The sequence below is a fragment of the Misgurnus anguillicaudatus genome, chromosome 1 (assembly GCF_027580225.2).
Source record: "Misgurnus anguillicaudatus chromosome 1, ASM2758022v2, whole genome shotgun sequence".
In the NCBI taxonomy this organism is placed as follows: Eukaryota; Metazoa; Chordata; class Actinopteri; order Cypriniformes; family Cobitidae; genus Misgurnus; species Misgurnus anguillicaudatus.
In genome coordinates, this window is record NC_073337.2 from 21,164,794 (window position 1) to 21,181,435 (window position 16,642).

Consider the following 16,642-nt stretch of genomic DNA (forward strand, 5'->3'; position numbering starts at 1 on the left):
ACAGGCTGTCTTGGATATTAACTGATAGGACTCAAACAATATGGATGCAAAAAGTGTCTCTCTGGATTTTGTGTGCAGTCTCACACAATAGAGTTTGCTCTCATGCGTGCAGGAAATGACTGTGTGTGTATTTATTTGATGCTTGTGCCTGAAATCGAGAGATTAAAGGAAGACAGGCAGGCAGGGAGGAGAGTACAACAAAGAGATATCAGGTCTGTTTCTCTTTGCTGCTTTAGGGACCTCAGTCTCTTATCGCCTTAAATCATGACTGGTTAATTAAGGGACCCATTTGCTTCAATAAGCGACTGCTCGTCGAAGCTTTGGATGTTATTGACTGGCCTGCAGCTTTTGTCTTTATTTTATAGACATAACAGCACATTTCTCAATCCCCTGGATTTTTTGGAGCACCCCGAGTCTCTGAGAATCAATGTAGTGTGGTTCAGGCAGTAGAGGGTGCTTTTGAGATATATAAGTTTGTGATGCTTACATTTATGCATTTGGAAGATGCTTTTTTCTCAAGCGACTTGAATTTAAGGTATGCGGTATATGAAGAGCTCAGATGCAACGCTGTAAAACACCACATTCGTCAATCATGAGATACATGTAATGATATTAACTAAGGGTATCACAATTTAAATTTTAAATCGAAATCGATCGAAATTAAGTCACAACCTCGAACTTCGAATTAAAAAATGGAATCGTCGATGCTGCCACGCCGCCATGTCATGTCTGGTCGGCTTGCCAAGCTTTTGTGGTGTAAACTAGAGGTCTTCACGGGTCCACTTAGATCCGAAAACCCGAGGTCCGACCCGAGACCCGATCGGGTTCGGGTCTAAAAGTTTCACATGTGCCTCGGACACGGGTCGGGTACAATAATAGCGGAATCGGGTCTCGGGTAATTTAAAAATGAATGTGTTTTTTCTGAACGGACCCGAAAAGACCCGAACTCTCTCGCCTGTGTGCGTCAATGTTCGGGTATGAAGTGATTCGGGTCATTTCGGGTCGGGGACAATTCTTTGGACCCGAGAAGACCTCTAGTGTAAACGCACATGGTTGAATGTGTTCGAACAGCCACAGGAGACTGCCTTTTCTACGCCCATTTATCTAATCTGAGGTACTGAACACAATGTTTTACGTCTTTTCTGACTTCTGGCACGAACACACACTGAAAAAAATTATTCATTGAATTTAAAAAAAAAATTTAAGGTAAGTGGTTGCAACTTGCAATTTAAACAAAAGTTTTATATTTTATTTTACTTTACTAATCTTTTTTGTTTAAATGTAGCTTAAATAAATTGATTGCAACCACTTACCTTAAAAAATTGATTAAATTCAAGGAATAATTTTTTTCAGTGCACGGTGTACAATTTTAGCCTTTCATTGATGAAACTAAAGCGGCTGGTCTCCGCAGTTTCATTTTGCAAGCGTCACGCGTGTGAAAGTTGCGCGATCCTATTTCATCAATTGCGCTGAAAATTCAGATATGCATGTACAAAAAACTGTGCAGCATGTTTACTTACAACATAAGCAGTGGACTCCGACATAATATTAGTTTGTGTCCATATAAACTCGTCATTACTCTCGCTCGCGTTTAAATGACAAGGTACAAAGTACCGACAGGAATGTTCATCTGACAGGAAGTTTCGTTTTATCAGGTATGTGCGTGTACCATATTTTTCCACTGGCAGCACAACTAACATAGCAGGGCATCTCCAGGTTCAAGGTCAGATATTATATTTTATAAAACTCTAGTCTTAAAATGGCATAGCATTTTTTGTGCTTTAAAAAAAGGTAAAAATCGAGAATCGATTTGTGTCTTTAGAATCGAAAATGTAATCAAATCGAGGATTTGGAGAATCGTGACACCCCTAATATTAACCAAATGCTCTCTGCACATATTATACGTTTATTAAATACTTTCACTTCAAAACTGCTTAATCCCAGACTCGGGCCATTCAGAAATACCAGTTTGTTGGCAGAATCTGCTAAATGCCATGCCGCAAAGTCCTTCAAGTGCACAGTCGATGAATGTGAATTGACCATGGATGACACTCAAACTTATGTCTTTCGTGAGTACTTGGACCTGAATACAGCCCAAATGTGGCAGTCACATGAATCACAGAGCCCCCGAGTGTGTGATTCAGTTTCTTCGTTTTACTAGGGGTGGGTTGATACCACTTTTTCCATACAGATCCGATTACACACACATAAATAAATATATAAATATAAATATATATATATAAATATAACCAGTAAATGGCGGGGAAAGAGTTAATTGCGCAAAACTGTCACAACATGAAAGACTTCAGTGCTAAGTAGCACTATAGGGATTGTTTGCTGTACATTAGGGCTGTAACGATTAAACGTGCAAATGCGCGTTTTCTCAATGAATGAATTCGAATGAATTAAGGGGAAATGCCGCCACACTCAAAAGCCAGAGGGCGCTCTCGTGCAGAAACTCCAATTGTGCCACAGAAGAAGTAGCATTACAAACGCTATTCCAGGAAATATCTAGAAGAATATTTATATCGCCATTCTTCAGATTGTTTCAGGTATTTTCATGATAATAAAGAATATTTTGAATGATTTTGTTTAACGAGTGTTGCTTATTTAAATGCATGTTAAAAACGACTCCGACTCATAATTAGATTGACTTCTTACTGAACAAAACCCCATAGTAAACACACAAGCTGCGCATGAAACACAGAATCGCAGCCTTGCGATTTAGAATCGATTTTAAACAGGTCTTTTTAATAGGACACGCGATTTATTGTTACAGCCCTAATGTACATACATATATTCTGTGTATATTAATGGAGGTCACTGTGCCATATTTACTAAAAAAACAGAATATCATAGAGGTTTTGGGGTGAACTCTTTTGACTCTAGCAACCACCTAGATAACATCCAGAAACCTCTATAAGACTTTAGCCGTGACACATAATGAATAACATAATGATTTTTTTACACATAATGAATAATTTATTTCTTTTTCTCTGTTCCTTCGTTACAATCAGCACTGCCAACTTAACAATATGATGAGTTATTTGCTAACGCATCCAAATTTCACCTTCAAGGGCTGTAATTTGTCTTTTTAACCAGATGGGATTGATCGGTCTAAGTATCTGTTCCATTAATGCAGTGAAGCTGTATAAAATGATAGTAAACAATGCCTATCATCTACAGTATGTGCAAAGCATACATGATGTGACTTTTCATTTAGGACGGCAGGTGATTGACAGAACATGGTCATAAATTGGTAACACTTTTTTTTCTGCTTTTGACACAGAACCACGAGAAGGAGACGGCCCTGCATTGCGGGGCTCAGTACGGCCACTCCGAAGTGGTCCGCGTATTACTGCAGGAGCTGACGGATCCCAGCATGAGGAATAGCCGAGGGGAGACGCCACTGGACCTGGCCGCTTTATACGGCCGTTTGCAAGTGGTCCGCATGCTGTTGAGCGCCCACCCTAACCTCATGAGCTGCAACACGCGCAAACACACGCCTCTCCACCTGGCTGCGAGAAATGGCCATCACACTACCGCTGAGGTGCTGTTGGAGGCCGGAATGGACGTGAACACGCAGGTGTGTGCATTAGTGTTGATTGCCATATCCTCTTTCACATGTTAAACGTACCAGCCCATGGAAATCCTTTGTGGTAGTGAGTCAGAGACAGTGTGAATGGTATAAAACTCTGATGGATGAATTATTTATGTGGTTTTGAGAGAACGCAGTAGAGGAACACTCTGTCCTCAATCCAGGGTTTCCTCGGACTACCCCTGTGTTTCAGGAGGATACTTAGAGATGCAGATGTGTTGCCGGAAGTGATCTAAATCGGATAAAATTTTCCTTCGGGGATGTTCTCAGCCATAAAAACGATTCATAAATAAAATATTGGTTTATTTTAGGAGGGTAAGAGTCTTAGTAAGAAAAAAATCATTTTATAGCTTGAAAAAGAAATCCAGCAGTCACAAAATAATAAGCGTACTTTATTTAAAATCAATAAAAGTCTTCATTTGTTGATGTCGTAAATATGCTTGTGTGTGTGTGAGTTGCTTAACACTATTGAGGTAGCCGGCCCATGCTTAGTTATCATATATGTAAACTATAAGTGCCTGTCTTTAATTCACACTTGCCTGTAAGTACTAAAACCTACACTCACCTAAAGGATTATTAGGAACATCTGTTCAATTTCTCATTAATGCAATTATCTAATCAACCAATCACATGGCAGTTGCTTCAATGCATTTAGGGGTGTGTGGTCCTGGTCAAGACAATCTCCTGGACTCCAAACTGAATGTCAGAATGGGAAAGAAAGGTGGTTTAAGCAATTTTAAGCTTGGCATGCTTGTTGGAGCCAGACGGCCGGTCTGAGTATTTTAAAATCTGCTCAGTTACTGGGATTTTCACGCTGAACAATTTCTAGGGTTTACAAATAATGGTGTGAAAAGAGAAAAACATCCAATATGCGGCCGTTCTGTGGGTGAAAATGCCTTGTTGATGCTAGAGGTCAGATGAGAATGGGCCGACTGATTCAAGCTGATAGAAGAGCAACTTTGACTGAAATAACCACTCGTTACAACCGAGGTATGCAGCAAAGCATTTGTGAAGCCACAACACACACAACTTTGAGGCGGATGGGCTACAACAGCAGAAGACCCCACCGGGTACCACTCATCTCCACTACAAATAGGAAAAAGAGGCTACAATTTCCACAAGCTCACCAAAATTGGACCGTTGAAGACTGGAAAAATGTTGCCTGGTCTGATGAGACACGATTTGTTGAGACATTCAGATGTTAGAGTCAGAATTTGGCGTAAACAGAATGAGAACATGGATCCATCATGCCTTGATACCACTGTGCAGGCTGGTGGTGGTGGTGGTGTAATGGTGTGGGGGATGTTTTTCTGGCACACTTTAGGTCCCTTAGTGCCAATTGGGCATCATTTAAATGCCACAGCCTACCTGAGCATCGTTTCTGACCATGTCCATCCCTTTATGACCACCATGTACCCATCCTCTGATGGCTACTTCCAGCAGGATAATGCACCATGTCACAAAGCTCGAATCATTTCAAATTGGTTTCTTGAACATGACACTGTACTAAAATGGCCCCCACAGTCACCAGATATCAACCCAATAAAGCATCTTTAGGATGTGGTGGAACGGGAGCTTCGTGCCCTGGATGTGCATTCCACAAATCTCCATCATCTGCAGGATGCTATCCTATCAATATGGGCCAACATTTCTAAAGAATGCTTTTAGCACCTTGTTGAATCAATGCCACGTAGAGTTAAGGCAGTTTTGAAGGCGAAAGGGGGTCAAACACAGTATTAGTATGGTGTTCCTAATAATCCTTTAGGTGAGTGTATATTGAACATACATTTGTAAGTTATAGTGTTTCTTGTTAGTTATATTATAAATACACAGTGTCTGGTATTACCCAGTACTTATCTAGAGTTACAAAATAACTACCATATATGTACAACTGGTAAGTACATGTATACTGTAAAATAAAGCTACCGTATTTTATTACGTCAAAGCTGTTTGTGTGGACACAAGATCGTGATTTTCATTTTTCTATCATCTAACAGTGCTGGGTTGTCTTTGAATGGGTCCATGATGTGAATGTGTCTGTGTTCAAAGTAAGCTTTGATCTCTGGATTCCCTAACTCTCTCTTTATTCAATCCTTTTTTATTGTAGACTATTTTATGCCCTTATTGCAATTTCCCTTGTAATGTATGTATTTACACATCAATGTGTTGTATGGATTGACACTTTTGGCAATATGGTTTCCAAGCCAATCATGCCAGTGAAAACTAGGAAATTTGAATCAAAAAATGACAGAGAAAGAGAGGGAATAAGATAGGAAGACAATCTGCATGCTGTCTATCAATTCCTGGAAGCAGAGTGAGAGTAAATCGATTTCCTTCTGGTGACATCAATGGCTAATCACCATGGGAAACCGGACAGGAAGTGGTCCCCATTGAGCGGAGAAGGGCCAACTTCCTCTCCTTTTGTTGGGCGTGATCAACGCTCATCTCGAACCCTGTTCAGAACTCAGAGTAACACGACAGTGGGCATCGAAGTGGTCATATTGAACTCATTCAGAACTAGTTTCTAGTTAAAATAGTGATCTGGACTGGAGTTTTACAATGAATCTCTTAACTACATCTGTCCTTGTTCGTGTTTTCTTTGAGTAAGTAACAATAGATGCTTTCTTTGCATGTATACGGTCTTATCGGGATAAAGATGTGAAGGCTTACAGTATATTTGTATTCAGTGTATCAGCACTCGTCGTGGATCTGTGTAACCTAATGTACTGTACCTGTTTGCATTATGCCGTTATAAAACTCTGTTCAAAGACTGTCAGAAAACGTACAGGCATTTCACAGGATGCATTCTTGTGTTCATAAACAATAAGACGGCAACTACATGGAACAGAATGGAGTGTTACGGCTGCTATTGTAAACTTGACAGTGTAGCTTGTGGCTCATATTCATAAAGTCCCTATAAAGTCAGATATTAATTGTGTACCGAGTTTAGTAGTACAGTATATGTGTGTTGACTTACTGTAAGTACCAGAGTATGCTAATGAATCACTTTCGTTCTTGCTTAATGCATGTAACATCACTCATATCATCCGGAGAGATTCAGAAAGAGAAGCAGTAGGGGAGAGCGTATGGATGCATGTGGTACAGTGAAGGCAGATCAGATCAATTGGGTACCATGCAGGGTCTCCCGGTGGCCTATTAAAGTGATCCCGCTCAACCGTATGAAACGCTCTCTTACCCTTTCTCTCTTTTCATTTGTTTTCCGCACTTGCCAGGCACTCCCATCAGTCAGCCTCGTAAATTCACAGCGCAATTGCCGTTAATTGTAGAACATTGAATAAATGTTTCCAGAGCTAAATTGGGTGTAGTTAAGTACTTTACAGTTGAGCACGATATAAACTACCCTGCCAGTCGCCCAAGTAAATGACTTCAACTCACTCATAGACTGTGACGGCCGGATTTGAGAAAACAGTAAAGATGTCATTTTATGTAATTGCCATTTTAGGATTTATGGGTGGAGTTTACGCTTCAGACTTTGAGGTTTTATCTCTTTTTCTCTATTAGACGGAGAAAGGCAGTGCGCTTCATGAAGCCGCTCTCTATGGAAAGATGGATGTAGTTCAGCTCCTGCTTGAATCGGGTAAGGATTGCGTGTGTGTGTGTGTGTGTGTGTGTGTGTGTGTGTGTGTGTGTGTGTGTGTGTGTGTGTGTGTGTGTGTGTGATATATATGTCTTGCAAAGCCACTGTGTGTTTTAACTTCCTGTGTGACCTGTGACCTACCTAACACAGTTTGTAACTGCCAGCTGTGGAACAGGAAGTCAAGATTTGGGAACTTCCTGTTGTAGGGAAAGGGCTTTGGGTATCTTCTGTTCATAAAAGTTTGGGAAAAAATTTTAGTAAAAAAACTGTAATAAAGTTTTCATTTTTTATAATGGTCTTTGGAGATTTATTAGTAGAGTAAAGACCAAGTATGGATTTCCCTTTTTTTTTTTTTTGGGGGAAAATAAAGCAAAAAGTTTTGGGCTTCTACAATGAAGATGTGGATTTAGAAGTGATGTTTTATTGATGTATTTATTTATTTAATGTTTATTGAGGTTTATGTACTTGTATAGATGTATAAATTGGAAAAAACATTCAACAACATTCAACAAAGCTGCTAAACGCTACCTCCGTCAAAAACCTCTTGGGATGTATTATACGTTCATCCAATACCTTTGCTTCAAATCCACTTAATCTTTGCCTTAGGCCATTCAGAAATACCGGTTTGTTGGCAGAATCCACTAAACCGCATGACGACTTTTCAGCAAAGGATAAAAAATTGGATGACCGGCCATTGTCCAAAGGTTTTACCCAGCTAAAGGATGGTTTTATAGAATATATTATGATAGTGACTACATTTTTGAACCATTTACCAAGGTTTTGAACCGGTTCACGGAACGAAAACGAAAACCAGAAACTTTTGATGTTTTGCAAGGAACAGAAACGAAACCAGAAACGTTCAAAAAATATATGTTCCCGAAAAGAATCATTTACTTAAATTAATGGTAACCGGTTAATACCGTTATTTTTTTCGTTCTTTGACAAGATTTCTGTGCAATACTCAGTGAAGTTTACTTCTGGTTGTTGTTGACTCAAAGAAATGAGAAGCTTGCCACCATCGAGTAGCTTACTCAAGCCCAAGTCTCTTATGCTCAATCATAAGAGGTACATTTAAAAAAAAGAAGTTTTTTTAATACTAATTAGTGGGTAACGGATCGCAGTTGATCCGTGAACCGTACAGATCACGACCCACGGTTCAGCTCGCATGCGATTTGCGGATTAATAAATGGGGTGAAAGTTGATCATTTGCACGTGTTTCAAAGGCTTGCAAATGTTAACTCTTAAGTGATTTTAATCAATTTAAACACAAAAAGACACTAAAGTGAGCAATTTTCTGTACGCACAGATGCACATGTGGTTGAATGTGTCTGGTCCAACTCCAATCAAATGTGATTATCCCTATGCCCTTCAAAGATCAGAACTCTTGATGTATAAACTTAAGAGAGAGTTGCGCTACTGTGTCTCATACTGTAGTCCATTAACATACATTTGGCGAATAAAGCACTAAAAAACAATGTAATTGACACTTTATGTGGAGCGACTGTTTATGCGGCATCTTCTTTCCGAAGCGGCGTTTGGAATTCGTCCTCCAACTGTGTGTGCGCGCGTTAAAGTGCACTCAAAAGTGCACACACGGAGAGACGCGTTTTAAAAAGCAAGCGAACAATCTTTCTGTTCTTGACAGGACACGTACAAACAAAATGATCTCGAAATGCCACAGTATTCTTTTTCTAATAAAAACATTTGTTTAAGTTGTTTGCCAATAAACAACAGTGCAGAAATTGTCCTTTTCTTAATTCATGTATAAGGCTGAAACAAATGTAGGCATGTCAGAATTACAGTTATGCCACTTACATAATGTAGCATTTTTTAATGTTTGATGATAAGATAGAGAAAATTATGTTGACTAATAATTTAAGTTTGATGTCTTAACTCTTTCACCGCCAGCGTTTTTTAAAAAAAGTTGCCAGCCAGCGTTTTTCATGATTTTCACAAAAGTTTAATGCCTTCCAGAAAATGTTCTTCTTCAAATATATAAACATACAATATACCAAATGAAAGAACAGACCCTCTGCTTTCAAACAAAAAAAAACCCCGTTTCATCCTACCTTTAGTGGTTCTTTTGTAATCAGCTTTTGAATATGGGTAGGTTTCTGCAAAAACACCACATTTTGAGCAAAAAGCTGAGATAATTCCATTTTTGTGACGGACTTTTCATAGAGATCCCATTCAGAGCGATCTTTAAAACAGACACGGACATGCAGCAGCTTGTCATAGGGCAATACTTCCGGTTTTAAAAAGTTGCGGAAGGGCGCCACCTAGTGGATAATAGTGGTATTGCGGAAAGACGGAAATACTCGTCATTGGCGGGGAAGCGTTTTCTCTTGATTGACGAGATATCTCGTCAATGGCGGGGAAAGAGCTAATGATCAGCCTACTTATTTGTATGTCCCACAGCTCACATGGAACGTTATTAACCAATTCTGGAACTTTATTTATTTGTTCTAACCGGTTCAGGAACGTCAATTTTAGGGTTGTTAAACCGAAAACCGGAAACGTTTAAATACTGTTTCTGTTCCGAACGGACCAATTGGGAAAAAATCTGGTTCAAAGCCCTGCCTTTTACCTTTATTCACAAAGGACATTGAAGAGTAACTAGAGAGGTTTTTTTAAGTGGACTTGGAGGGTTTTGCAGCGAAAGACAGTCAAAAGTAATAAATACCAAGGATATGGCAACGCTATCTCACGAGAATTTGTACATATTTTACGAGTTGGCTAATTTGTATAAATTCATATGACCACATTCGTAAGTTTTGGTACAATTTGCTTTGACCCCTGTGAAGTTGGGGTTAGTGCTTCGTTTTTGTTGCCGTACAATTTTGCACGATTGGCTTAGCATGAATTGATACGAATTAGCCAACTCGTAAAATATGTATGATGTTTTGTGAGATCAGGCTGGATATGACTATTGTGACATTTGTGATAATGACGCATTTCAATTACTGACTAATAACCTTTTTATTGCAATTAAAGTGAAATTACTGAACCCAAACATAAGAGCCTGATACAATTACATTTACAAGAAAACATGTCAGACGCACTTAGAGGCTTTGCATTTGACCTCTTCATGCTGTCTCCTAATACTCTCTCTTTCTCTCTTTCTCTTTTTCTTTCAGGAATTGATACCAATATAAGAGATTGCCAGGGCCGAACTGCTTTAGAGATACTGAGAGAGCATCCATCTCAGAAATCCCAACAGATTGTTTCTCTTATACAAGGTAATGTTGTCCAGACTCAACATTGGACTTGAAGACATCAACACTATAAACACATGTTTATACTCGTACACACATGCACAAACTGTTCATAGAGAGTGTTCTTGGCGGAGATCAGAAAGCAAATGCTTACCAATTGATAAAAGTTCATTTCAGGAAGTTTATGTTAGATCGAGAACAATAGTCATTTTTTTTGTGTGTGTGTGAGGAATCTCTGATACAGTCTGGCCAAAATCTTCACAATACTGTTTTGAAATTTTAAGGAATGTTTTTATGCATCTAAAGCATATAAAAAAACTTCCTACTAGGGGTGCAAGATAAACAGAAACTATAGGAATACAGCAAATGTGCATTTCACAATACACATACAGCAGTCGTTTGCAATAACTGAATGATTTTAATACTTCAAAAAGTTATGCGTCGTCAGAGTTTTAGTTCAATGGAGATAGCAGAGAGGGGTGCTTTTTCCTTTTTCTTTTTCCAGAAAGAATGTAAAACAAAGATGTTGTTATCATTTAAATTTTTTACATTTTGTATTATTATTATTATTATTAGGGCTGTCAAACGATTAATTGCATAATATACACTCACCTAAAGGATTATTAGGAACACCTGTTCAGTTTCTCATTAATGCAATGGTGTGGAGGATGTTTTCTTGGCACACTTTAGGACCCTTTGTGCCAACTGGACATCGTTTAAATGCCACGGCCTACCTGAGCATTGTTTCTGACCATGTCCATCCCTTTATGACCACCATGTGCCCATCCTCTGATGGCTACTTCCAGCAGGATAATGCATCATGTCACAAAGCTCGAATCATTTCAAATTGCTTTCTTGAACATGACAATGAGTTCACTGTACTAAAATGGCCCCCACAGTCACCAGATCTCAACCCAATAGAGCATCTTTGGGATGTAGTGGAACGGGAGCTTCGTGCCCTGGATGTGCATCCGACAAATCTCCATCAACTGCAAGATGCTATCCTATCAACATTTCTAAAGAATTCTTTCAGCACCTTGTTGAATCAATGCCATGTAGAATTAAAGGATTGTGGCCAAAACTGGTACTGCAATCACAAAACTGGTGGCCAATACACAAAATGACAACATAAACATCAGTTGAGGGCTGCAAATCCACTTTTTAAATGACAAAATCCTGGCCAGACCACTGTTGTGAGTGATATAAGTATTTAAAATGAGAATGATTTCTTAATGTCTAGTAACATATCGGGGCCATTTTATGATTAATTGATATACATTTCTTACATACTGTTCCTTTAAGGCAGTTCTGAAGGCGAAAGGGGGTCAAACACAGTATTAGTATGGTGTCCCTAATAATCCTTTAGGGGAGTGTATGTGTGTGTCTTCTGTGTAATCATTGCATATATACAGTAAATACACACACTGTCATGTATGGGGAGGACAGAATCCAATTGCAGACAGCTCTTGAACAAAAAGACTTTTATTATAACAGAAACACCCTCGAGGGGTCAAACAATGACAACAATCCAAATAAATAACACAATGTGACACTTAGCAGGGCAGGATGAGACAAAACAGGAAATAACAACATCATCGTAAGATCCAGCACAAGGGCATTAACTAGGGGAGAACTTAAAGCAACACTGTGTCGTGTTTTTAACCTTTAAATAATGTCTCTAAAATTATTTCAGTGATAGAACAACTTTTAATTGGACAAATTGTACTGTTGCTGCAACCTGAGCAGCCTCCTAGCTGCTACAAACACACTTAATAATTAACAAGGAAACAAGGGGGCGGGGTCAAGACTTAAGACAGGAGAGCATGAGGTACCCAAAATACAGGCCACGTGACTCTCCACACAAAAACAAAACAACAATAAGGGCTGCCATGCATTTAAGAAACATTTACATGTGTGTATATATTTATTTATATATATATATATATATATATATATATATATATATATATATATAATATGTTTCTTAAATTTATACATGTATGCAAAACAAACTTTTACTTTGTATGCGACTTATTGTGATTAACCACATAATTAAAGCCGGAGTCCATGATGTTTGAAAGCCAATGTTGATATTTGAAATCACCTAAACAAACACGCCCCTACCCCAATAGAATCTGGACCTTCTGTTGATAGACCCGCCCCACACATACGCAACCCGGCATTTGATTTGATTTGATTGGCTATAAGTGTGTTTTGGTAGACGGCCCGTCTCCTTTTCCAACGCGTTTTTCAAACATCGTGGACTCCGCCTTTAAGCTATTGCAAATTGTCTTGAATACCGTACGGGCCTTGTTCTCATATAATGTTTTTTGAGTATATTTGCTGCCTTTTATGTTTACTGTACATTGTTATGCACGCTATTACTTTATTCCTCTTTTTTAACATCTTAGAGGATTGTAAAATCTCATTACATAATGAATTGGTCTGACTAATACTTTCCATACACAGTATCGTACTGCACAAAAGGGTGGTCCCCTGAGAATCCAAAATTCAATTCTTGCTTTTAAAAACACACCCTTATAAATGAATATGAAGTGGTTATATGGTTTAAGAATTAAATTCTTTTTAGCTCGCTTTTTTCCCATCCACATTAAACCCAGTGTTATATATTGAATAGTAACAAAGATGTGATTTTAAGATCCAGGACTCCTGTTACTTCTTTTGACACATCTGATGCTTAATCCCTTTAGTGTCCCTTTTATTCTCCAGGACAAAGTTCACAGTAAAGTTATTCCTACTCTCATATCAAAATTCCAAGTGTGAAAGATTCCAATCTTACGGTTGCTGTGGTTTTATAATGTACTGTTTTTGACAGAGCTGTGATACTATTGTTGTTTTCACGGTTATCATGTGGCTTGCGTAGCCTACATTGGGGCTGTAATTATAGCCACCACAAATATTTTGGTTTTCACCAACATAAAGTGTATGTTTTGAAAAGAGAGTGGAAGAATGAAAGCACATAAACACACATAAACAAAAAAAAATTTATGAAATGCAATATATAAATTAATATGGATGTCTGAGCAGAAGATGAGATTTGAGTTAATAATAAACTCTTGGAAGATCTGAGATTGGACTGTGACAGCACAGGGATATTTCATTTTCTGCTCCCATACCTGCTTTCATTCAGGTCCTGTATTTGGACACTGTCTGCTGTTTTTCATGCACATTTCTTGTGTTCAAGAATACAGCTTTGTGTTTGGTAGTGTGTTACTTTAGTTTTTAAACTTTATGATGGCAGGGACCCCCACATTATGATAAACCTTTAACAAGGGACCCTTTCATAAAATAAATCCATAGTTTGTATAAAGAAACTTTAACCTGTGTTAAATAAACAGTAATTGTGATATTATAAAGGCAGCAAATTGTTTGCAAACTTAAATAATTGGTGGCACGGAAGACTTTGTTTTTCTTTGAAACTTTCTTGGGACCCCTTAAAAACTTTTGGGGGACCCCTGGGCCTAAACCCCAGCTTTAGGTAATATCAGCATGCTTGTCTGCATACTATGAATTAATCAATTTCTCTCTATCTCTCTTTTTTAGATTATATGATATCAGATTATGACAAAGGGGATTTTCAAGAAGAGCTATTACATCAACGTCCAGTACCAACGCCGCGCACTTCTGTGCCCTCACCTGTGCCCTCTCCATCTCTGAGACATAAAAGTATGATTTTGTATGTCTGTTGTTAACAAATAAAAGGCCCAACTAGGTTGTTAAAGGATTAGTCCATTTTCTTAAAAAAATCCAGATAATTTACTCGCCACCATGTCATCCAAAATGTTGATGCCTTTCTTTGTTTAGTCGAAAAGAAATTATGTTTCTTGAGGAAAACATTCCAGGATTTTTCTCATTTTAATGGACTTTAATGGACCCCAACACATAACAGTTTTAATGCAGTTTAAAATTGCAGTTTCAAAGGACTTTAAACGATCTTACACGTGGCATAAGGGTCTTATCTAGCGAAACGATATAAAAAATATGCACTTTTAAACCACAACTTCTCTTCTTCCTCCAGCTGTGTGAGGAGCCAGCGTGACCTCAGGTAATTGTGTAATGACGTGGAAAGGTCACGTGTTACATATATGAAACACACAACCAAACACCGGGGCGTAGTTTGACGTGATGGCGCATTACGTGAAGTTGTGGTTTAAAAATGCATATTTTTTATTTTTCTTGACAAAGATGACGGTCGTTTCGCTGGATATGACCCTTATGCCTTGTTTGGGATCATAAACTGCATTAAAAACTGTGTTAAAAAGTATTCGGGTCCATTAAAGTGAGAAAAATCCTGGAATGTTTTTCTCAAAAAACATAATTTCTTCTTGACTGAACAAAGAAAGGCATCAACATTTTGGATGACATGGTGGTGAGTAAATTATCTTGATTTTTTTTAAGAAAATGGACTAATCCTTTAACACAGTTATCAAATAACTAATACATATAAGATAAATTTTAATTAAAATGTAATATTTGTTGTTTAATTTGCAACTGATGACAGATATTTCATTCATGGCTCAGAGAGAATAACTTCAATAATATTAATAATAATTTTTACTGCATAGGGCGACACCCTGTGGTATGGGGTTTGTATTGCAGCATATTGTTGGCCATTGGTTTTCCAGTTTTTATACATTAATAACTTAATTTAGTGTTTCTCAGTAATTCTCAGTTTAAAATTTGTCTTTTATTATTTTCATAAAAGAAAAATGCGAACAGAGAGTAAATGTTTCACACGATTAGATTTATTAAGTGTATGAGCTCTCAGTGCAGTCAACAGCGCCCCTACTGGTCAATTGATGCAGTGCAGAATCTCTCATTCCAGCTGTGGAAGCATTTAATAATTATTACAAAACAGCTGTTTACCTCCTTCAGCACGTGTTGGCAAAACAAGCATGCCAGTATTGCAAGACAGAAAAACAGTATATATTTGAAAAGAGTTTGACAATATGTAATTATTTATTAAAGCTAGGTCATTTTGATGACTTGAGAGTATTATATCATACACATGCACTCTCTTTCTCTATCTCTCTCTTGTAGATGATGCAGTAACAGGGGAATTGTCCAAGTTGCTAAATGAAATAAAGGTTTGTCGTGATAAGGATTGCTCATTTGAGGAACTTTGTCAAACTATATCTTCTCACTCTCAATCCATGGAGAGTTTCGGCAGCGGGCGTCTGTCTGACGAAGATAGGAACGGCACCCTCACTCGAATTAACAAGGTGTGTTTGGAAAATAAATGATGGAATCCTTCTGGATTTAATTTGGATCTAAAATTTTCTATAAATGCACATATTTGTATGTTAGGTACAACCTAAAGATTACTTAAGGAGCTTCGAGTAATAAATGAGCCACATGTGTGGTTCTTCAGTATGACCAGTAGAGGGCAGAGCTATACACTGTATGCAGCACTGTGTATCTACTCAGTTTATATAATCTCACAATACATATTCATAGCTGTAAAACAGTTCCAGATTTAATCGCTGACGTTATTGAACACAAATAGAATCTTGATTTCAATATGACTTCATCATATTGCGGTATGAGCTGTGTTTAATCTTATGTAAGTGAGAATGTGAGCTTATACAGCATACTGAGTTTATTTGTTTGTGGCTATGGCACGCATTAGCTTTCACAGTGACTGAATCACTGCGTGGATCACACGCTTGTTCGATCGATACAATCGAATATATTTGTGCCAGATGAATCAATCGCAGATGTTCAGAGCACAGATAAACAAACCGAGACATGCATGCACACGGACACTCTCACAAGCCAATAGGATCAATTGCAGTCACATGCAGTAAAGTTTAACGTAGATCATGAGTTTGAAATTACTTGCAACTTCTATTAAAGGGTTCTAAATTTAAATGTAAGTGGATGACACTTTTATTTAAAGGGACATTCCACTTTTTAAAAAAATTACTAATTTTCCAGCTCCCCTAGAGTTAAACGTTTGATTTTTACCGTTTTGGAATCCATTCAGCTGACCTTTGGGTCTGCCGGTAACACTTTAAGCATAGCTTAGCACAATCCATTGAATCTGATTAGACCATTAGCATTGCGCTAAAAAATAACCAAAGCGTTTCGATATTTTTCCTATTTAAAACTTGACTCTTCTGTAGTTACATTGTGTACTAAGACAGACGGATAATTAAAAGTTTTGATTTTCTATGCAGATATGTCTAGGAACTATACTCTCATTCTGGC

At 38.0% G+C, this 16,642-nt stretch overlaps 1 protein-coding gene across 3 annotated transcripts in view; it reads left to right on the forward strand.

Moving 5' to 3' along the window:
- The window catches only part of anks1b (ankyrin repeat and sterile alpha motif domain containing 1B), a 221,870-nt gene that overhangs the window by 66,873 nt on the left and 138,355 nt on the right, over positions 1-16,642 (forward strand). For 2 of the 3 annotated variants that reach the window (XM_073868022.1, XM_073868029.1), the window contains exons 4-8: positions 3,290-3,586; positions 7,121-7,196; positions 10,334-10,435; positions 13,976-14,098; positions 15,473-15,654. In XM_073868022.1, the coding sequence (XP_073724123.1) occupies positions 3,290-3,586; positions 7,121-7,196; positions 10,334-10,435; positions 13,976-14,098; positions 15,473-15,654 (780 nt within the window). Of the gene's footprint in view, positions 1-3,289; positions 3,587-6,127; positions 6,202-7,120; positions 7,197-10,333; positions 10,436-13,975; positions 14,099-15,472; positions 15,655-16,642 lie in introns of those variants that run through there. The other variant, XM_073868031.1, reaches the window with a different exon arrangement.